The sequence below is a fragment of the Betta splendens genome, chromosome 10 (assembly GCF_900634795.4).
Source record: "Betta splendens chromosome 10, fBetSpl5.4, whole genome shotgun sequence".
Classification (NCBI taxonomy): domain Eukaryota; kingdom Metazoa; phylum Chordata; class Actinopteri; order Anabantiformes; family Osphronemidae; genus Betta; species Betta splendens.
This window is the reverse complement of record NC_040890.2, coordinates 20,259,604-20,282,283: the sequence shown is the minus strand read 5'-3', so window position 1 is coordinate 20,282,283 and position 22,680 is coordinate 20,259,604. Positions and strand designations below refer to the sequence as shown.

Genomic DNA, 22,680 nt, shown 5'->3' with positions numbered 1-22,680 from the left:
TTATCAGATTTATTATGAACATTTAATGTTTCATTATATATTTCAAACTTTATTTAATGAGTTTGCTAAAAACGTAACATTTTCTTGCATTCGAGGTAAAAAAAATGTTTTTAACGAACCCTTTCAATTGACGTATCGAACTTTATAATAAAAATGCTTTAAACCGGTCAAACGCATTTAGTTAATTGAAAAGCTTCGACCTCATAAACATGCGAACGTGTAGCATGTTTACCGGTTGTGGTGTTTTTATAGTACAGATTCAAATCCAGAACCGAGCCGAGGCCGCAGCTGGCGGCCGCTCAGCAGGAAGAGGCGCTGGAACGTGTTCCGCCTGCGAAGGATTTATGTATGTATGTGCTTAATAATAATAATAATAATAATAATAATAATAATAATAATAATAATAATAATAATAATAATAATAATAATAATAATGTTCAATGACTCATTCTACAACTTGAAAATATAAACTATTATTTATGTTCAGCCTGTGTCGTTTCGTTCAAATGAATACTTTCAAGTTCACTTTAACAATTTATTGAATCATTTAAATCATTTTTCAAACTTTAATAAAGAATAAAGTACTACACATTTAACATCAAATTCCAAAAATAAAAATATTTAGTGTAAGATAAAACATACATTTGTATTTCTAGTCTGCGCTCCACATTTCGACGACGTTAGTTTCATTATGACAAACATCGTTTAATTAGTTTAATTAGGAAAAAACATTCTAAACGATCAATAAAATAAAAAACGGTGTCACACAAAAAAGCTTTTGATATTTTATTTTATTTTATTTATATTTTTCCAAATCTTAACACAGGAAGTACAAAGGCTGCGTCTTCGTTTCTGTTTTGTCTCAGTTGTACAGTTAGTGCATTCAGTCCTAACACAATGAAAAAATAGATCTGACCTAAGAAGAAATAGAAGTGCTACATAAGAGATGAGGTAAATGTGTCCAGGAAGAAGAAACAAGCGGATGAACTGATGCGAGACAGAAACGAACAAAACAGGCCATGCGTCATCATCATCATCATCATCCTCATCATCGTGGTCGTTATGTACATGTCAAATGCATAGAATACTTTTCGAATCCATTTTACATAAATACCTACATTTTTGTTTGTTTCCAATAAGACAAAACTACCAGCAAAATAACAAAGTCAAACCAGTTGAGACTTTTCTAGGATTCGCCGAGTGTCGCAGCGCCACTGAGCAAGGCAGCAACTGCAGCAACTGCAGCAACCCAAAGAACCATTAATCACATGGGCCTTTCCCTTGGTCTCCACGTAGTCAGGGACGTCCCATAAAACCAGCGGCGGCAACATTACGAATGAAAGATTGTCTACGGTCCCCAACAGAAACGATCAGAAAGTGTGAGGATTTAAACTCAAGTGAAGAGTAAACAGAAAAACTGACAAAACAACCAACGAGGTGCAAAGAAATATCAAAGCCACACAAAAAAACTCAAAATAGCAAAATGATCGAGTCCTCGAACCTTCTCATCACTTCTGTAACACTGGTTCCTGTGGAACCTCGCACACGGGCGCTCAGGAACCTTCAGTCGTGTCGGCGCTGCTCGACCCAGAAGCCTGGTTCTGCTCAGTCCGGCCGGAAACAGCGCACTCCTGCTTCTTTTCGCAGCCAGTTGTCGTCACGTGTCTGTAGCAGGGAGCTCGTCTTTGACTTCCTGCTTGCATACAGCTGCAGAGACTGGTCGGGCCACAGGGTGAGTAGTGTGTCCATGCATCTAAATCCTGCAGAGCTGGATTTGGATCTGTTCTCAGGTCAGTTTTACATTTATCTACTAATTTAATTTGGGACCTTTTGCTGAAGCTTGAAGAATCTGAACTGTAACCAAAGTGTAGAGGTTGTGTTCACTGATCCGTGCTGCCGTTGCTTTGCTCTTTAGCCTAGGTTCTGGTCGGGTCCAGCAGAGCCCAGGCGGCGGCGCCTAGTCCTCGCTGATGACGTCCACGTCCTCGCCGCCCTGCTGCGTCGCCGCTCGCCAGCGGCTCACGTGCTGGCTGCCTTTCCTCTTCTGCTGCGCCTCCGGAGACTCCTCCTCCAGCTTCTGGCGCTTGTGCTTCGTCCGACGGTTCTGGAACCAAACCTTGACCTGCAACGGGTGGAGACGGGTCAGTACATCAGTCCTTCACTCAAAGTGCTGCATTTACACAGTAAGAACAAAGGCAACTTCAGAGCGGAGCAGAGGTTGCAAAGCACTGTGGGTAATGAGTCCTCACAGTGCTCGTTTTTGAGGACGCCCGTGCTGTGGGTTGAAGAAGTCGCGTTCCTCTTCAGCTGATGGCCGTCACAGAGCTCACGCCTCTGATTGAACGGCCTCACTGCTGAAGCACTGAACTGGTGCAACTCCACGACTGGGCCCATGGACCCGGTCCATCAGAACATCTGCTCTGACCGGACACGTAACGCGCGGACGTGGATCCAGGCTGATTCAGCGGGTCGTTTACAGCCACTTGTTTTCACGTTCTCCTACTTTTCACCGTGGTGTCAGACGACGGAACAACACGTCTCACACTGAACAACTCGAGTGAATGTGCAGCCGAATCCTCTGTCCTAAACTCTGTGCAGCACGCGACGATATGTGACGGCTCAGCTGTCTGTTGATGCAGTGGTCGTTTAACGTCTTCACGATGCTGCAGGAACGGGTAACCAAACGTCCCGATGAGCCCTGAACGCGTCTGGATCAGCACCGACTCAGAACTAAATGAGAAGCCACTCATCAGAAATAGTTGTGGATGAGTCACAGGAACCCGATGACAGACGGGGGAGGAAACGGCCACCACGAAAAAGCTTTTCAACCAAAATATCTCAATACTTTGATTTCTGTTACAAAGTCAAGCTTTCATCTGTCCTGCTTTTCACCCACTGACTCTGAATCTTTCTGGATTCCTTCTTATTCATGAATCCATTGTGTCTGTTTCTTTCTTGTCTGTTGACTATTCAGACTGAGATGGTTTTGCGTGTTTCTTTCCGTGGGTTCTGCTGGTTCTGCCAGCGGTTCTGCTTTCTTGTTCCTACCTGCGTCTCCGTCAGACACAAGCCGCTCGCCAGCTGCTTCCTCTCGGCTCCGACCACGTAGTGATTCTTCTCGAAGGCCCGCTCCAGACGGAGCAGCTGTGACGGGGAGAAGGCCGTGCGGATCCGTTTGGGTTTCCTGGAGAAGGGGCCGTGGAGCAGCAGGTTCTCTGGGCTGCTGTCGTCTCCTGTAGGCGGCACAAGCAAACACGCGGGTCAGAGTCATGATGGAACATCAGGATGTGTTGGTGGTTCTGGCGGGAGCCCATTGGACCGTGGGGGATCCTCACCACTGGTTCCTCGTTCTGATTGTGTGTGACCGATGCACTGAACCGGACGCCTCCGAGCAGAGACCCGTGTGGCGCGTTGTGGTTCTGCCAGCGAAGCTGTGACCCGTTAAATCACTGCAACTTATCAAAACAGAAGCTCATTTGTTTATCAGCCGCGCTGATGCGCAGACGTCTGGGAAAATGGACGTTTGTGTCGTTGCGTTTGTCTCTAAACACACGTTCGACATCTGCTTCATTTTTCTGTCTGTTTATTGAAATCGCACGTAAATCTTTCTATGTATTTTACATAAATACAAATCCACCAGCGACTCGTCTTCAACCGCTGCAGCTCGGCTGAAAGGCGACGCAGCCGCCGACACGCGTCAAGCAAAGAGGCGGCGGTCCCGCGGCGCGAGACGGGCCCAGACAATGGCGGCGAGACGTGCGCGGCCTCTCAGCCGCGTCGGCCTCAGAACCGACTCATATTCATATGCAAAGGCCGGCGCCGGGTGCCAAATAACTGGAGATGAAGGTGGCCGAGTCAGCGAACGCACACTCAAACCACGCGCCACAGTCCTGCAGGTCAACAACCTGGAGTCAGCGAGGCCAAACGGCTTCCGACAGGTGGCGCCGCGCCGCTGCCATGAAGCTGCTGGTCCAGTTTCACTCCCTGCGCTTGACTGATTTTACTCAGAAGCATCTGCAGCTAAAAACCAAAACCCAACGAAGCATCTTTAGCTGCAGACGCCGTGGAAGCAGATAATGAGGGGAAACGACACGACAGCGGCGGAACCGGCAGCGGCGGAACCGGCAGGCGGAACCGGCAGCGGCGGAACCGGCAGCGGCGGAACCGGCAGCGGCGGAACCGGCAGTGGCGGAACCGGCAGCGGCGGAACCACGTCGTCACCTTCTGACCAATGTTTGGGGACTGAAAGTAGAAATAACCCAAAGTTAATTCCAGTTGGCTCATCTGTGTTTTCTGACCAGCTACTGGTTTAATGATGGGCCCGTTTCCAACCACAGACACGGATCAGGCCCCAGATTAACGCTGACAAACTGTTCCGTCGGATCGAGCTGTTCCAGCTCTGGAGCTTCAGCTGCTGTGATGACGGAAGGAGAAGAATGTAAACACGGGCAGGTGATGACAACACAATGATCTGTGACCTGTCAATCAAACGAGGAGACTCAGCCAGTCGCTGCTCTTTGATGCTTGAACATCAACCAACACATCAGGCAGAGTGTACTAGAACCAGGAGTACCACAACAGCAAAAGTACTAGAAGTAGTACTAGTAGTACAAGTGACACCGGGGACCTTCACAGTATCCTGGAGGGAAAAGCTGAGAACACGTGAGAAGGAGGATGATGAAGAGGAAGAGGCTGCTGGGGCAGATGGCACAGCGGCTCCCCTGGCACCGGAGCAGGTCCGGGCCTGTCGGCGAGGAGGCGGGTCCACAACAAAAGGACCCCACGAGCAGAGCAGCCTGAGGGACGGGGTGGAGTACACGCGCTGCGTACTGGTGGTGGAGTACACGGTGTGCGTACTGGTGGTGGAGTACACGGTGTGCGTACTGGTGGTGGAGTACACGCGCTGCGTACTGGTGGTGGAGTACACGGTGTGCGTACTGGTGGTGGAGTACACGCGCTGCGTACTGGTAATGGTGGTGGAGTACACGCACTGCGTACTGGTGGTGGAGTACACGCGCTGCGTACTGGTGGTGGAGTACACGCGCTGCGTACTGGTGGTGGAGTACACGCGCTGCGTACTGGTGCTGGAGTACACGCGCTGCGTACTGGTAGTAGTAGTGGAGTACACACGCCGTGTACTGGTAGTAGTAGTGGAGTACACACGCCGTGTACTGGTAGTAGTAGTGGAGTACACACGCCGTGTACTGGTACTAGTGGTGGAGTACACACGCCGTGTACTGGTACTAGTGGTGGAGTACACACGCCGTGTACTGGTACTAGTGGTGGAGTACACGCACTGTGTACTGGTAGTAGTAGTGGAGTACACGCGCTGTGTACTGGTACTAGTAGTGAAGTACACGCGCTGTGTGCTGGTAGTAGTACAATAGCACAATATTTGTGTAAATCTGTGAACAATCATGTATATTGTTACCGGTACAAATCTTATACCCATTACTGTGCAATAACCCTGCAATGACCTCATGCTCACTCTAACTGTACTGTACTGCTTTGTACTGTACTGTACTGTACTGCTTTGTACTGTGCCAACACAAACTGTTCTGTACCTGTATTCTCGCTCATCTGTACTGCTGTTGTGAGAGGTAATTTCCCCACTGCGGGACTATTAAAGGTTTTCTTATTCTTATTCTTATTCTTAGTAGTGGAGTACACGCGCCGTGTGCTGGTAGTAGTGGAATATACACTCTGTAGTAGCAGTATTAGTAGTGGTGGTAGTAATGGTAGTAGTAGTGGAATACAGAAAATACAAGCCTCCAGTAAAGTATTACTACTATGAGGTAATTAGTTTTACTTACTGTTCACAAATGGGCACAAGTGGGAATCAATTAAGTAAATGTTGGATCCGTGTGATTTATTTGTTCATTTTTGTTAATAAATATAATTAAATTTGTAAGTAATTATTTCAGTCACAAGAGTCAGACCACATATAATTCCTTGGTTGTCCTGTGCAACGTCGGCCATTAAGGCTGATTCTGATTCTAATAACAAAGTTTAAAATTTAAAATCACCAGCTGCTGATTACTACTACTACAAATAATAATAATAATAATAATAATACCCATCAGTGCTGAAGTCCTTCACCAGACTTAATGCATACCGTCAGACTTGATGACTGAACTTAAAATATTTTTGGAGATACACACAGGTACTAAAATAAAATACACAAGTATGACCAAGAAGAGGCCAGTCTTATTAAATTTCTGATCAAAACAAATGAATAAAATGCTTCAGTTATTGATATGAAGACACAGAAGAACAGTGGATTGATTTCAGCCGAAGCCAGAAAAAAAGAACCAGTTCAGAAATTTGCTTCTAAAACTCTAAGTTTAGTTATATATAATATAGATTAAATTTGATTAAACTCAAATTTGTTTTTCTGTCAATGGAATAAGCAGCTTGAAATGTAGTAAATTCCAAATATACATAATAGACAAAAAATGATTTGTACTCGTTGAACAAAGTTACTCAAGTCTTTTACTTTAATAAAAGTAAAAATGACTGAAGCAGGAAAGAACCAGGTTCGAACTGTTTCCTTCGACTAAACGCAGACACTGACAGCAACCCTAGAACCAGAACAACCAGAACCAGAGTCACCACTTACTCAATTACTATGTGGAGCAGCAAACTATCACTCGTCTGTTTCCGGGTCAGTTCGTGGGTCGGCGGCGCCGCCAGCTTCACCTGCAGCACGGACTAGTTCTGAGTCAAAGGTTCCGGCGTCAGGCCTCGGATCTGCGCACTTTCATTTCATTCATTGAGTGGGAAATTATTTTCTAGTGTAATTTCAGAGGCAGATCAAGCTGCCTTTTCCTTGATGGTCTTTAATAAATGCGTTTATGTATTTGCTAAAAATCAACATTTTATGTGTGTGTATGTATGTATGTTTGTATATATATATATATATATATAATTACATACATATATTAACCATTTCGTAATTATTTTACGTACGAGCTATTATTATTGTTAATAATATGGACAATGTTGATAATATTGATGATAATATACGTATTCTAAAATATTAATAAATAATCGACGCTGGGTCGCGTCCCCATTAAACTGAAGCTTTATGTTTAAATTTCTTGAAGTCGAAAGAAGCTTCGCTTACAAATGCTGGATTAATTATTAATTAAAGAAATTAAAATGCATAAAAAAGAGGAGCGGAGTTCGTGGCTCAATTCTGCCTTATTCGTTTTTTTTAGATTTTAAAATTTCCTTAAAAACAAGTGAACAAAGCAGTGCAGAAACGTAATGAGACGTCAGAAGAGGTCAAATTCCTCCAGTCTTTACTGCACAGCATCAACTGCACAGTAAACGGTGTCACGCGCGCTCGGCCTCTACAACAGCGTGTGATATTTACATTTTAATTTACATTTGCAATTAAACAACGGGAATCAGCGCATCAAAAAAATAATGCCTTCGATAATAACACAATTTATTCGAGCAGCTGATTGTGAACGCGTCAGGTCGGTTCGGCCTCGTACTGAAACCCTAACGGGTCCACATTTGGACGGAACCAAACTACAGAACAAAGACATTTGGGAAGAGGAACGGAAATAATACAACTGCAGCGGTGGAAACGAATCGTAATGATGGTTCTGTATTAATCGGTTCGTCATAAAGTAAGTGAAAAACTCCCCAAAGCGACTGATTGTGTTGCTGCTGGCGCCGCTTTAATGACGGAAAACAATATTTAAATAATGCGAAGCATTAAATCTAAAACATTTCTTCGTCTGCATCAGCGAAACGCGAATAATCAAAAGACTGCTGCGCCACTGGGCTTTACTTTGATTTGTATTCTCCCTTTCTAGTTTTTATTAATACGCCGTGGTCGTGACGTAACGTGCCGTTCAGCCAAAATGGAAAGTTCACACCAGCGAGCTCCAATCTCAGCCCCGCGCTCACCTTGGAAGCGGTGTCCCAGGTACCGGCTCCGCAGAACCCACGGGTAGAAGCCGAGCGCGTCCCGGTGCTGCGCGCTGAAGAAGCTCTGCGGGGGGATCTGCAGCGGGTGCAGCGGCAGCCCGCCGGGGCTCTGCGCGTGGCTCCCGGGCTCCTGGAGGACCGCGTCCGGCCCCGCGGAGTACAGAGTCCTGCCCCCGCTGCCCTGGAAGCAGGTGCCGAAGACGCCGGCGGCGGCTGCCGGGTGCAGGGGCTCCGGGAACCTGAGGGCCGTGGGCCGAATGGGCTCGTCCCCGGAGCCGCCGCCGCTCGTCTCCTTCCCGACCAGAGCCTCGATGGTGAAGCACTTCTTGTTATTACTGTGTTGGAACATTTTATGCACCTGGCGATGAGCGGAGGAGCAAAAAAGTGACGATGCGAACAAATCGGCGTCCGTCGAGTCCAGCTCCTCGGAATCAGGGCAGCTCAGAAGCCCAACTTGGTCCGCGGAGCCATAACTCCCCCGGAGCGCGCGTGTGCGTAAAGCCGAAAGAAGAGCGTGATGTCTGCACCTGGAAGCGGGTGACGCCGCCTCTCACCTGCGTCCGGGCGGCGTCTCGGCCCTTTTCGCTCCGCAGCTTCTTGCAGGAGAAAATCACCAAACTCCCCAAAGTGTCCGGTCAAAGTGCCGCGCCAATGCCGGGTCGGGGCGGGCGGCGGCGGCGGCGGAGCTCTGAGCAGTCGGTGTCTCCTCACGCCTCCTGTCGCCACATGCTGGAGTCCGAGCCGAGCCGAGCCGAGCCGAGTCGGGAGTGTCTGTCAGGCCACTGGCTGCTCAAAGATACCTGCCCTGCCCTCCCCTCCCCTCCCCTCCCCTCCCCGGCAGAGGTGCGCTGAGCATGCGCACAAGACTCCGCTCCGACAGCCATTTTGTTGATCGAGTGGATAAGGAGCAGGGGGAGGAGAGGATCCGAAGGTGGAGAAGAGGGAGAGGATAAAGAAGCAGGATGATGGTGTTCCTTACAGTTCCCAACAGAACACGGTGGTGGTGGTGATGATGATGATGAAGACTGTCAGGCTCTCTGATAAAGAGGACCTTTGACCTTCAGGGTCCGTTGCCTTGTTCTGTCTGTGACCTGTCACTCAGACTGACACACACACACACACACACACACACACACTCTGAGGCACTGTAACATTGAGATTCACCTTTAAATTTACCCTATTCATGTATTTTATAGGTGAACCCATCATCGGCTTGGTCTAAGGGTAATAAAGCGATGTTCTGTATCGTCCTCCCCTCATCAGACCTTGTGGGTATCAGATCCGAGCGGTGCGGCCCGGTTCTTCCTGAGCAGCTTTGGGACCTGCAGGACAAACGGCAGCCCATTCAGAAGCCTCACAAAGGCCTCCTGCCTCCGCCTCAGCAGGCTGCCCTGTGGAGGCCCTGTGAACGCAGGCCCCTTTCCCTCCCCATCCTGCCTCACTGAGCTGCCCTCCGCCCCCACATGTTAATTAATAGGCCTTACTGGCAGACTGGGATCCTGCTTGGCTTTGATTGAAGGCAACCATTAGCATCTATTAATTTTGCCTCTGGCGTTTTTGAAAGGAGGAATTAAGTGGTGCGAGTGATGGCGGGGCTCCGGGTGCGTCGTTATTGTGCCTGCAGCCTGGAGCCAGCTCACTGCTGCTAAGCCTCTTTAAAGTGAAGGGGTGACTCCTCATTAGAGTCCAACAAGGGAAAGATATTAACAGGAAATAACTGCAAATTTATTTTTTCCACTTCTAATCTCTCCTCTTTATGTTGCACGTGAAAAGGGCACTTCAAATTTTCAAGAGGGGGGAGAAGAGAGGACGCAGCGAAACAGCAACAATGATGATACAGTCGGAGCTTCTGTGGTGTCAGAGATGCCTGTGTTAAAGAGAAGAAGGACTAACTGGACTGATTCAACCCCACCCGGCAGAGGTCGGGCCGAGAGTCCAACACATGCACGATTCTGGTCAGAGAACATGCCGTTGGCATCTTGATGTTGTTTCTGGTCACATCGCGTTTTCTGATTGGCCTGTCGTGACCCCGCCCCCTTCGCCAGGTGCTCCCTCACGGCCCAACGTTAGCCAGCATTTTCAGCGTGTCGCTAGCAGCTCCGGTGACACGACGCGGCCGCGCCACAGCAGGCGCGTGATGTCACTGATGACATCACGGTAGTGACCTGCTGCTCGTCACGGTCTCCGCGCCTGTCCCCTCCCGACCTCCTCCCCCGCAGTCGCTCACAGATCGCTTGTCCCTCTTCACACCCTCCTCGCTGCCTCAGGTGTTTCCAGGTGGTTGCAGAGTGTCATGGGAACACGGCGACACGCCAGCAGAGGCTGTGACCCGTAGCTAACACACACTCACACTCAGGCAGTGTCTCAGCTTGTCAAAGAGCCGCCGCCGATGCCTCCACATCCGCTTCACACGCTCAGCGCTGCGGTTTGAAAGTGCAGGTCGAGGGTGTTGGGTCTCCTGAGCCTCCTCACTCTGTTGAACTAACCTGACAGGAAGTCAAGCAGAAAGTGCATCTTTGACAAAGGCACATCCGTCTTCACATTAAACTGTGTTTCTTTTCACCGTAATGACATAACCTGTTAAATGTAGGTCTGAGTCAGATCCACCTGAGACTCTGAACGTGGATCAAAAGGTCAATACAAACCAGTGACCACACTGATTCTCATCAGTTGGATCCGTGACGCAGAAAACAGGTCAAGCTCTTGACAAATTAAAATCTTCCAAACTCCGATTGTTCCCGTCATAAAGTGGCCACACTTTGTGTTCACTGTAGGTGAATTACAATGATCACAGGTCACACAGGTACCTGAACCACTGGCCCTCCGACCTGCGCTTAGGTGTTCCTCCCTGTGACGCCTCCTGTTGGTTATAGCTGATGGTGGATGTGTGGGCAACAACTGTTTCTTTGGCTGCAGTTGTTCTTTTTTTAAACAAAAGGTGAAAGGTTACATTTTTGAACTGCTGAGCAGAAAAAACCCAAACGCATCTTTGCTTCTCTCTAGTGGCCAGTCATGTGTATTACATCCTGAATTAGTCTGCAACAGTTAAATCATCTTCAACTTCTACTTTTGATCAACAAATCAGAATTCACCTAATGCAAACTTGTTTATTGTTAGGTAAATATTTAAGGTAAGTATTTTGTCTTAAATAACACCGTTTACCTGATTAGATTTTCTGAAAGCTAAAGGTTTAGACATTTTAGTGATTTACAAAATAAATGTTTTGAAAAAAATGGTTTTATTTTATGTTTGAAATTAATTCTGGCTCAAGTACAAAATCCATTTCTGCTGTACAGAACAAGTTTAACATCAACTCCTCTACAGACATAAAGACAAGTCACAATGGTAATTTTTTTAGTTTTATTTAACACAGAACTATCATATTTCTATTTACCCAAATTTAGCCAAGAAAATAAGATGAGAAAATTCAAATTTATAGAAGAAAAGAAAAGAAAAATCCATCTAATACAAAGTCCTCGTAAAATCCTGGTCAAAGTGCTGGTGCATAAGTAGAAAGTTCTTAAACAATAAGTAATGTTTTTGGCAAATATGAATAAATCTACAAACACAAACGGTCATTAAGAAAAGAGTATCTACATTTACCACGTTATCGAGCTTCTAAAGGCTAAAAGTACAGTTTACAGCAATTGCTGATTGTTTATCAAGTAGTTCTTTGTTATTCTTTAAAATAAATTTAAATATTGACCATGAAAGAAATAAAAATCAAATGATGATCATGATGAGCAAAATCATCTGCTGGGACAAGGACGCTCACACCAAGGAAAAGGAAACCTGCTGAGCTGAACTGATGGAGCTGCATGATGTGGCTACAAACCAATCAGAAAACTTTCATTTCAGTTCATTTCTAATATTTGGTCAAAAACATGTACAACTTTTCAGGCTCTTCTGGATCAGTAAGAACCAAAATGGGAAATCATCAGCTAGCTTGGCAGGTGGAACCCGCTGGCAATAATTGCTGAAACAATGTACTGTAACTTCCACCATCAGTGGAACTAAGGAGCTAAAGTGGCATGCATTACAGCAGCTTTCATTTTCACTGAACGCTAACACACACACACACACACACACACACACACACACACACACACACACACACACACACACACACACACACACACACACACACACACACACACACACACACACACACACACACACACACACGTTGCAAGCATGTTCAGCTGTTAGCACGCTGACATTAGCATGTTGCTAGGTACATCACATTTAAGCATGTTCAGCTGTTAGCACGCTAACATTAGCATGCTGCGAAGTACAACATAGGCTTTTCTGCACATACAAATCACGCTCCCATGTTTCAAGGAGGATTCTGAACATTTCAGATGCATCAGGAATTTAAATCTAAAAGTAGTTTGACTTTGCTCACTCAGATGTTTGGCTTCTCCTTAGGGTTGACACACTGGTAGAAAGGAGGTCCCACCAAATGAGCCTATGAGTGTGGGCATGAATCTGAACATCTGGAACAGCATCACAGTGACGTGTTCCATCTCTAGTTACAACTATAGGCACATTACAGATATTATTTTCTTGCTGCAGCCTCTAAATATCAAGTTTGTGTAGTCCTCCATCAGTCTAAGATGTAACAGCAGTTTCAGTGGAAACCGGTCGTCCAGGAGCCACAGCAACAAGGGCTTTGAAACTGTCAAAGGCATCGATTGGTCTACAGTAACTAGGTACTCAGGTCCGTGAGGAGGAGGCACTTCAGTGAAGAACTGCAGTCAGCAGTTCAACTTTACCCAACACGACAGGAGTCAGTTCAAGCATCCGCCTGGTGCACGTGTGGCCTGGTTAACCTCAGCATGAACGACTAACCTCAAAGTTCAAAGAGAAGGAAGCTCAAACAGCTGAGAAAGATTCAAAAGCTACGTGAAAATGTGACTGTTAAGTTTCACTTAATGAATCCTACAAAGACAGATGAAAAATGTCTGTGCTAACGATGACGAGCACGGAAGCAGCGGTGAATCTCAGGTACCAGCAGGTTCTGGGGCGGGGTACGATTCTCTGGTGAACCTGAGGCCCTTAGCTCATCCATACCGGTTTTTCCTTTTATAGGTCAAACACTTGTTTCTCCAACGTACAGCGATCCATCCGTAAAAAGGTCTGCATTTAAATTAAAACGCCCAAGAGGAGAGCAGTCCTTTATCCACAGGATGCGAGGTCCATACTGTTCTGGCTCAGTACAGGATTTACTCAGATTCCAGCTTCAAATCTTGTCTAGAGGGGTTTAGTGGGTTCAAGGTGTCCAGGTCTTCGAGCCTGTGTCAGCTGGTGAGGAACAGTCCTGTTGAAGCCTCCCGACCTGAACACGGCACCAGCTGCTGAACAGAGACCCAGACAGTCCTCAGGGCGTGATCTCTGGAACCACGGGGGGCAGGTGGAGGCTCGAGCACGAGTCTCTGCGTCGCAGCTTGAACATGAGCTGCTCTTTTTCCTGAGAAAGCGTGTGGTTTACAGTCACCTGCCTTTCCAGCGCCACCTTCAGGTCCCGCTGGTCTCTAGACAACTGCCTGAGAAAGCAAAGGATAAGAGGTAAGAACAAGATGGAAAAACTCGATCATCTCTAGTGTCTATAAAAACAACCTGTTTAAAAGCATGTTTAACCTAAAAAATATGGACTCAAACGAAGAAGCTTCACGTTTGAAGCAAAAGTTACAGTAAAGAGTCAGGTTTTACATTTAGATCAGTCTGTGTTCCCAGTGAGGAGATCCCAGTGAGGGACTGGGGTAACTATTAACATTAATGTTCTGTGCTTGGTGAGAGGTTGGTATTAATGTGGACCTTTGTACAGTGTCCAGCAGGTGGCGCCACATCTTTGCCTTCTGTTATGTACTGAGGCACTTACTGGATGAGAGTTTGGCAGTTGTCTATCCGGACTCTCAGGTCCTCGTTCTGCTGCAGGACGTGGATGATCTGATCCTCCAAAGCCAGATTCTTCTCCACCTGAGAAGAGGAGACGTGATGCAAACACACCTGAGCAGAGCTGGACGGAGGTCTGACCTCGAAGCACCTACCAGAGCCTCCATCTGCTGCAGCCTCCTGCTCTGCTCCTGCACACGCTCGCTCTTCATCTCGATGACAAACAGCAGGGACTCCTGCTCCGACTCCCAGAATGCACCTGGGGTGCCATGGGCCTGGAAGCATCAATCATTTAACTTTCCAGCCTAAAGTGGCGGCGAGCTGCACCACGAGCAGACCTACCTGTATGTTCCTCTGCAGGTCTTTCTTAAATGTTGACGCCTCAACTCTTCTCCTCAGCTCGTTGTAAACCTGCAGCTCTGCAGCTTGTTGCTCCACTTCCCCCTTTAAACACAGCAGATGCCACAACTCATCACACGGGATGATTTAAAGCTGTGGGAGGAGTTTGCAGCTTCGGCTCCGTTCAGGTCTCCTGACTTCGATTTGTTCGTGTTCTCACCTTCAGGCTTTTCTCTGCAGCCTCAAATGTTTCTGTCAGTTGATTTTTTTCTTGTTCGTGTTTTCTCTGCACATCTGCAGGAAAAGAAGACCAAAATTATGATAAATGTAATGACAATACACACACACACGCACATATGCACACACGCACTACCTTCGAGGAGTCTCTCGTGCTCTTCAGATACAGTTTTATTCTTCTGTTCATAAAGGACGTTTAAGTCGGCCGTCGTCTCCGTTTTCACCTGAAAATCCCATCAGGAGAATCTGAAGTTATCTCCTCAAGCTGAATCAAACTCACAGATCCCTGAGGGGACGTCATGAAGCACGACGGCGTCCGTGGGAGCAGCCCGGTGGACCAACAGCTCCGGCAGCGGATCGTCTGCCTCGGTCCCACGGCCCCGTACGCGCCTGACTGGTTCTGACTGGTTCTGGCTGGTTGTGGCTGGTTCTGACTGGTTCTGACTGGTTGTGGCTGGTTGTGGCTGGTTGTGGCTGGTTCTGACTGGTTCTGACTGGTTCTGACTGGTTCTGACTGGTTCTGACTGGTTCTGACTGGTTGTGGCTGGTTCTGGCTGGTTCTGGCTGGTTGTGGCTGGTTGTGGCTGGTTCTGGCTGGAACTCCTCACCTTGTCCAGGATGCTCAGGACCAGGGCGCACACGTCCTCGTCTGCGTGTTCTCGCAGGAGCGCCGCCCTCTCCGCGTTCCCATCGGCCGACAGCACCTCCCTCAGAATCCTCAGCTGCCACTCGAACCGCTCCACCTGCTTCTCCAGGCAGACGTCCGGCTCCCCCGACGTGCGTTTACCTGCAGACGGACACCACGCAGTGAGTGGATCAGATGCTTCTGTTGTTCTTACCACACGGCGAGTGACTTTCTTAACTTTGAGTGATTTAACCTATTTCTGAAACCAAACTTGACGATGACGTCATCAACACGTCGTGGGTTTGGACCCTGATGTCTGCAGACTCTCAGCACACAATGCAAAGACTTGAATGTAGAAATCTGTTACTGAGCAGAAACACTAGAGGCCAACATCAGAACCAGGTCGAGGCACAGGGTCACCACTCTGTTGTTGGTTCTATGTGATTTCATGAATCCACAGTTGAAAAGGATTTGGAAACAGGTTTAAACCTGTCTGAAGATGAACAGAACTTAAACAAAGATTAGATTTAGTTGGACTCAGCTGCTGTTTAAGAGCTGGAATCAGTGAGTAGCCACATTCCTGACTGTGAAGGTAACGCTGGAATGAAGGGAAGCAGTCCTCCTCCAGGCTCCTGGCTAAAGCCTTAGTGCAGCTGCACATGAGCTGTGATGGATTAAATGCACACAGGAACAGGAAGTGAAGGTACTCACCTTCATCTCGCAGACTCTTCTCTTTTTGTGACTTCTCTGCCTTCTTGCCTTTGCTTTTCTTCTGAGAACAACAAATAAGAGAGAGAAAGGGTTTGTTTCCAGCAACAACAAACAACAGACCCATGGACAAAAACTTGAAACATCTTTGAACAAAACACTTTTTGTCAACAGCATCGTCCCTGAACGCCTCAGAGACGTGTGAAGTGACGAATGACTGCTCAGGCTTCAGCCACTGAGCGAATGGTGGGAGTGAGAACATCAAAAATACCCACCTCCACTCAAACGGGTGGCGTCCATCAGCATGAAACAAGTGATTTACAGTTAACCGAACCTGGAACATGTGCATACATGGGTTTATTTAACAGGGTTCTGGTTCAGCTAATGAACCTGACCTGCCAGCGTCTCATTAGTCTTCACATGACTGACGCTGTAACTTTCCTCCACTTTGGCCCACGTTACGTAACCAGAGCAGCTCAAACACTGAGCCAGGACCAGCGAGGAGCCGTGTGCTGGATCCCCTCTCACGTGTGGTGGCTCGATGAGCGCTCAGCCATCCACCAACGCCTGGCGTCAGCAGAGAGGCCTCTAGTGTGGTTTCCTCATCCTAACCAGCCTGTTCCTCCAGGGTTTGAACACTTCGCCAGCAGCAGACGTTCTAGAAGAAGCTGGAACGTGAATAACCTGCCGTTACGCAGCCAGAGGGAGAGAGGGACGAGCGCCATGTCACAGCGCCTGCGGATCAGCTGATCTGTGACCAGCAGCACCTCGTTCTGTTAAACAGGCACGAACAGAAACATTTCTCTAATCACCAGACTCTAATCGACTCTAACCCTTTCACACAGCGCTTCTTTTCATTCACGGAATGAACAAAGGTGACCTCTGACCTTTCAGCTGGTAACGACGCGTTCCCAGAAGCTCAGGTCATGACTAAACTGCGGGTTCCATGTGGGCATGTTTACAGCACGTCCTCTCCCCAAAGGTGACGTGTGGCCTCCTGCAGGTACACGGTTCCTTCAGCCTTTCTGCTTCCCTTCAGTCAGTGCAGCAGCTGTTTGTCAGCTGCTCCCACGTCAGGAACACGCGCTGCTGCACAACAGACTCCAACGACTCCAAAACCACAAGGCAGCTAAACAAAGAGGAATGAAAGCGGCCCGTGTCCCAGCCACCTGATAGAACCAGAACCAGCCGCTCACCGAGCTCAACCAGCAACGTCTTCCGGTCTGTGTTTTAGCAGCAAACACACAATTTGGACGGTGAGCTGAAGGAGCCGAGAAGAGCGTAAAGGGCGCTGAGGCCAGAGATGAATCAAAGAGTGTGGTCGGTTAAGGAGCAGGACTCAGACGCCATCTGCTCGTATGGCGCCGCTTCCAGTGGGAGCAGAACCTTTGTTCCTGTTGACTTCATAGCAGCTGCTTTTGTTTTGCACTGTAAGAACCTGAAGCACCCTGACCACGGCGTCGGTGGCTCGACCCAGTCATGTCCATGTGAGGGTTCCTTGAGTTACGGAAGAATGGATCCACTGAGAAATAAAGGACAAAAGAGGAGGAGGAGAACGAGGAAGGCCAAGGAGACAAGCAGTCTGGAGGGAACTGTAGTCGACCACGTGTCCACGGTGACAAACGAGTGCAGCTTCACCGTGACCTCACCATCAGAACCTTCAGAACCGGCCGGTTCTGCTCCCTCACAGCGAGGCTGCTCTGTACAGAACGTCAGAGTCAGACACTGTGGAGCCCCACCGTGTTGGTGGTTGGAATCATGTGACTGGTTCACAAACAACCTGATGTTTTCTAACACGGTTCTGCTGCGTGGAGCTGGAACCTCATATCCGTGCTCACCTCCTTCAGGCCATGAAGGAGCTGCCTGCACGTATGTGTAGATGCCAGGGGGTGAGGCCCGCTGCCTGGCTACGGCTCATGTAGTCTGTACTGGCCCGACCCAGCCCAAACCCGGGACGCGGGGGCTGTGTAGCACATGGAGGAACAGGAATGTGCTTCTTTTTGGCTTCGTGTGTTTAAGCCATGGACAAAACCTGTGACATGAACGTGTACTTTGTGATTAATGCTGTTTTTCCAGTAAAGCGGCCGGTCCTCAGGGTCCAGACCTCCTGGGCTTCAGCAGCGGACCAGCAAACAAACAGCCCTGCTGCCGTTTCAGCAAACGGAACGTGACCCGGGTTTCATCACACCATCCACTGCCTCCTGCTCCGAGCGGAAGGTGTGAACGCTGAGCTCCAACGAGGCGCTTCGTCTGCTTCGCAGGTCACGTCTCACCTCCAGCTCCCATTCGCACTCAAACAACAGATGGTGTTCCGGTCCGACGGACCCGCAGGCGCCGGCAGGCCTGAGCTCCAGGCTCAGTTTATGCCTGAGGTGTTAAAGCACGAAGCCGACGTCGGATTAAAAAAACTCCAAAAAGCAAGAGTGTGAGGAAAGCGTTTGGAAAATACGCGCTGGCTGCAGCTGAAGTCCCGAACATTCAAACAGACTCCAGTCTGAACGCGTCACCTTCTTCTCACTCCGGAGCGACAGCTACAGCAGCGCACGTCGCCACATACGCTTCTATTAAAGGATGCAAACACTGGAACCACAACACCGCCCCAACATTCTGCTGGAACATGAGCAACAAACGCCCAGAACCACAGCGTAACACTTGCACATCTGGCTGCAAACTGCTGCTGGCAATTCCCAACATAGTTTCAATCAGTTCCCTCCAGAGTCGGCATCTCAAACATGTGAGGTTCCACACCTTCACTGGAGACAAGGTCAAAGAAAGGCTTCTAGTTTCCCACAATCAGCTGTTTGGACCGGGCTGAGGCAGCTCAGCCAGTCCAGCTCTCCATGACCCGCCCATTGCTATTCTGGGCTAATCAAAGACTTACTGGATTTCAGGTTATGCAACAGCTTGTGTGAGGACTGAAGAAACAACCTGAGCACAGTTATGAGAGGTTAACAATAAAAGGCTGGGTCCAGTCACACGTGGCGGAGTCCAGAACCAGTCATCTGAGAAGCGTCAGTCAGACACCAGACAGTGTCACGATCAGCATAGAGGTGGAACCAATGAGCCAGTCCAGCCCAGATCACAGCTGCAGGTGAAACGGTCCCATCGGCTCCGCTCAGAGCGGAGCTGTGATTCTGCCGAGTCGAGCGGAGCCGAGCTGCTCGCGTCAGAAACCCAGCGAGACAACAGCTGTCACACACGGAGGCTCCAGGACGAAGTAAACAGTCCGACACCGGTTCGGATCCAAAAACTGGGCAAATGTGGATCCTCGTTCTTGGTGAAGTTTCACACACTCATCGATTAACTGATGAACTAGAAACGAGGGGAAAAGTTCAGCTGTGCCACAATGTATCAGCCGCGAAGTCTTCAACGCGGAAATTCAGACACGACGCAACAAAATGAGAAACAGATGTTGGCAGAAAAACCGGCGCGCTCAGAACCAGTTCGTGAACGTGGACTCACGGTCCAGTTCTACCGACTCTGCTCACCTTGCTATGACTACAGCCCATTCCTCCTCCGGTGAAGCCGCACAGAACCTCCGAACCTTCTGCTGCTGCTGCTCGTCGTCTGCCGCCGCTTCTTCTTCTTTTCTTCTTCTTCCCTCTGTTGTCAACTTTTAAAAAAACACGAACGCACCGCTACGGTCGGCTGCCACGGGGGGCGGGGCTATTAGTGCTGCGTTCAAGGACTCAGCGTGGGCTCGTCGCCACAACTCACGCTTAAAAGTATAAATACGCCAAAAGAGAAACTATATTGTAGGGAACAGAAAGATTTGCTTAAAACAGGCCTAAAACCTTGATGAACCCGATGTTTCAATTATGAATAAACGAACGCTAGAACATACTACATGTTGCCTTTAAACATGAGTTTAATCGCAAAATATAATTTATTTAATTTGAAGCCGATATTAAGCATCTCTTCATGTCTTAAGAGCACTACACTACCGGTAATAAAACAGATTGCCTTCACGTTCTCTGCATTGTACAATTCTGTCCTGAAGGCATCGTAAAGTCAAACTGGGACATGCGCAGTAGCAAATCCTTTTGTGCGGTTTAAACTTTACCGTAATGATGATAGAAGCTGCGAGAACCTGTGTAGACGAGTTTCACAGCGTGAAACATCCGGTTGGGTTTGTTTAGAGTTTAGGCTTAAAACGTCGTGATGTTTTTGACCGTGAACAATATTTCATCTCTTTCACAAAAACAGGGTAAATCACTAATAAACACAGTGATATAAACAAGTGCTTCAGCTCTTTGTGTTAATGTTGTGGGCACGTTGCTGCTTCCTGCTGCCTGTGGTTGGACAGATCACCTCCAGGCCCGAGCTCTGACTAGAACCACTGGGTCGCTGCAGGCTGCTGCTCCTGTTTTATGGACGTTTGCTCGTAGCCCATCAAACACATGCAGCGTGAAGCCACTGCTGTGCTTAGTGTGTGTCACTGAACCGGATGTGGCACCTCCCAGTCACACTGTGAGATGATGAACAGCCTCACACTCATCAGGCTCTAAAAGCCTAAAGGTAACAAAAGGATGGCACTAAACTGGCCATAAAACCTCCCAGCGCACGTGAACGGGTCACAGTCTCAGTCTTGTGATCTCTGCATCACCAGCTGTAGCGTCCATTCTTGGTTCTGCTGGGCTTCTGCTGATCTGCAGGACTCTTTCATTCCCATCTGATGTCTGGCACCTCAGGGTCTGTCCTCACACTCAAAACAAACCTGGATCGGAGTTCTACAGTTCTCCAGTGAAGCTCGGGGGAATTTGTTCGCTCACGTGCTTTTAAATCATTTTAGTGCTTTAGAGGAAGACGTGGTCCAGACCAACACCGGGTACAGCCACAAAGGCCCAAAAGCACATCCCAATTAAATACATTAAATATAAACCAGGGGGTTTATGAATTATTCATGAATAATTAATGATTTATGTGAACTCTGACCCATTAAAAGTCAGACGGAGGGAGGGGTTTGTGGGGAGGGCGTGGCCATTCAGGTAGAAGGGCGTGGTCCAGGTACGCAGGTGGCGCTGCGGACAGTGGAGCAGCTGCTTTCAGATGGAAACTTAGTCTGAAAGGAACAACTGCTACTGTCAGAGCCACAAGTGGCTGCTAAAAATACACATTCCGGAGTGTGAGCAGCTGGTACAAACCTGGGTGAGTGTGTTTGGGGCTGCGCTGATCTATAAATAGTGAAGATTAGAAAACTCAATGACACCCAACTCGACTCAGTGACGCAGTTTCCCAGTGAACTTTTCTGCATATGTTCAAACACTGTATCAGAGTGAAGCAGTTTTATTTCAGACCACTGTGGTTTAATCATCACAGATTAACGGAGGCATTAACGACACAAAGACTGTGGACATCATCAGGCACTGAGCTGTGGCTGGATCCTGGAGCCGTAATGGCCACAGAACGGGGTTCTACTGACACAACACGAAGTTCCTCCTCCAGGAACAAGAGCTCTAAATGTTTTCAAGTATTTGAGACCTTCGGTTCCATTTAACTTTCAGGCTGAAACCTTATCGTAGGGCGCCGCCTGCTGACCAAACCTCGACAGAAAATCAAATCAAAACTTATAAAACACATAAAACTGGTTTTGCAGCTGATAATAAAATGACCCGACACTCGTTTTATTAAGATACTGAAAACATTTCTGACCAGACCTGAAACTGATTTAAATGAGAACTGAAAACAAATAGAAATATTTCATCATCACCAATAAAAATGCCCCATCACCGTTTGACCTCTCCAGATAATTTTGCTCCTCTTCAGACGAGGTCGAGGGTGGAGAGCAGCTTCTGCGGCAGATCTACTCCCAGGTAAATACGGCAGAACGAGAGGAAGATGCCAAGAGAGGAGAACCCGATGAGAACCCAAAGAACCTGAGCGCTGAAGTACAGCGGAGCCAGACTGAAACAGACAGAACAGTTTGTTGGTCGGTAACGTCCAGATGTTTTAGACACAGTTGTGGTCAGTTTATTAAGACCAAACCCATTCACAGCTTCACAAAACCAGTTACTGGGTTCGTTCATCTTAACTACACTGCAGAGAAGTCTTTAGCAGACAGGTGGAACCTCGTACCGTCCCTGAGACGACTGCGAGTATCCACAGAAGTAGCGGAAGCGTCCGTACAGGTAGAGCAGCCCACACACCGAGGACAGACCTGCAACACACACACCGTTACTGGCAGACGGGAGTCCGACCCTGAACGAGGGCCCTGAACGTCTCATCACCTTGGCTGAGGAACAGTCCAGACGTCCACAGCGCTGCCATGAAGATGGGAAAGTACTCGGAACAGTTTGCTCTGAGGACACAGGACACGTCACGATACTACAACACCTGAAGAGGCCGTGCTGTACCAACAGCAGCAGTAACTGACTGTGCTCTGAAGACGCGCTCGAACTCCGGGGGTCCGGTCGTGGCCGGCGGAGACACCGAGAACTTCCTCCTGGCGTAAATCACCTGGAGGGAGAAGTAGGCTGCGCATGCGCACAGACGTTAGTCTGCTGCTAAAAGGCTTTCTTCTCATGCTGCTTTTGTTCAGAGATGATGAGTGAGTGTTTAACTCTTCAACAATTCAAGCCCACACCAGCACCGCGTCCTGACGCGTCGACCGGCCGCTTCCGCCGCTCACCTTGCTCCAGGACGCCCAGCACCGTCACCGCGCCGAGGCCCAGCGCCGCGTCCAGCGCCGCGTCCAGCATGTCTGCAGGTCGGACGGAGACTGAGCTGGACGCGAGCCGCACGACCCAGGAAACGCGGAGGGCGGAGCTGGAACCTGTGACCTCCTGGGTTCATCACGTCAGAAGCACCGAAACCGCCCAGGTGCGAACGACACTAACGGTCCACGAACGCAAACCGCTGATTCTGCCTCGAAGACACGTATTTTAACTTAAGATTTTCAGTTTTCTTCGATTGCTTCTAATGTAAAACACAAA

The 22,680-nt window shown here is 48.4% G+C and overlaps 3 protein-coding genes across 3 annotated transcripts; all 3 read right to left on the bottom strand.

The window, feature by feature from the left end:
• Positions 1 to 774: 774 nt before the first annotated feature.
• Positions 775 to 8,726, bottom strand: emx3 (empty spiracles homeobox 3). The gene is made up of 3 exons (XM_029165848.3): positions 7,924 to 8,726; positions 3,049 to 3,233; positions 775 to 2,122 (listed from the first exon to the last, which is right to left on the bottom strand). The coding sequence occupies exons 1-3, from the start codon at positions 8,291 to 8,293 to the stop codon at positions 1,958 to 1,960; spliced, it is 720 nt and encodes a 239-aa protein (XP_029021681.1). The 5' UTR covers positions 8,294 to 8,726; the 3' UTR covers positions 775 to 1,957.
• Positions 8,727 to 11,165: 2,439 nt separating this feature from the next.
• ccdc69 (coiled-coil domain containing 69) lies at positions 11,166 to 19,403 on the bottom strand. Its single transcript, XM_029165768.3, has 9 exons — positions 19,237 to 19,403; positions 15,752 to 15,812; positions 15,024 to 15,202; positions 14,552 to 14,639; positions 14,399 to 14,472; positions 14,182 to 14,283; positions 13,995 to 14,114; positions 13,826 to 13,923; positions 11,166 to 13,490 (listed from the first exon to the last, which is right to left on the bottom strand). Exons 1-9 carry the CDS (start codon positions 19,255 to 19,257, stop codon positions 13,325 to 13,327), a joined length of 909 nt encoding a protein of 302 aa, XP_029021601.1. The 5' UTR covers positions 19,258 to 19,403; the 3' UTR covers positions 11,166 to 13,324.
• Positions 19,404 to 21,018: 1,615 nt separating this feature from the next.
• Positions 21,019 to 22,595, bottom strand: ltc4s (leukotriene C4 synthase). The gene is made up of 5 exons (XM_029165302.3): positions 22,377 to 22,595; positions 22,122 to 22,221; positions 21,976 to 22,046; positions 21,824 to 21,905; positions 21,019 to 21,652 (listed from the first exon to the last, which is right to left on the bottom strand). Exons 1-5 carry the CDS (start codon positions 22,444 to 22,446, stop codon positions 21,511 to 21,513), a joined length of 465 nt encoding a protein of 154 aa, XP_029021135.1. The 5' UTR covers positions 22,447 to 22,595; the 3' UTR covers positions 21,019 to 21,510.
• Positions 22,596 to 22,680: the final 85 nt, after the last annotated feature.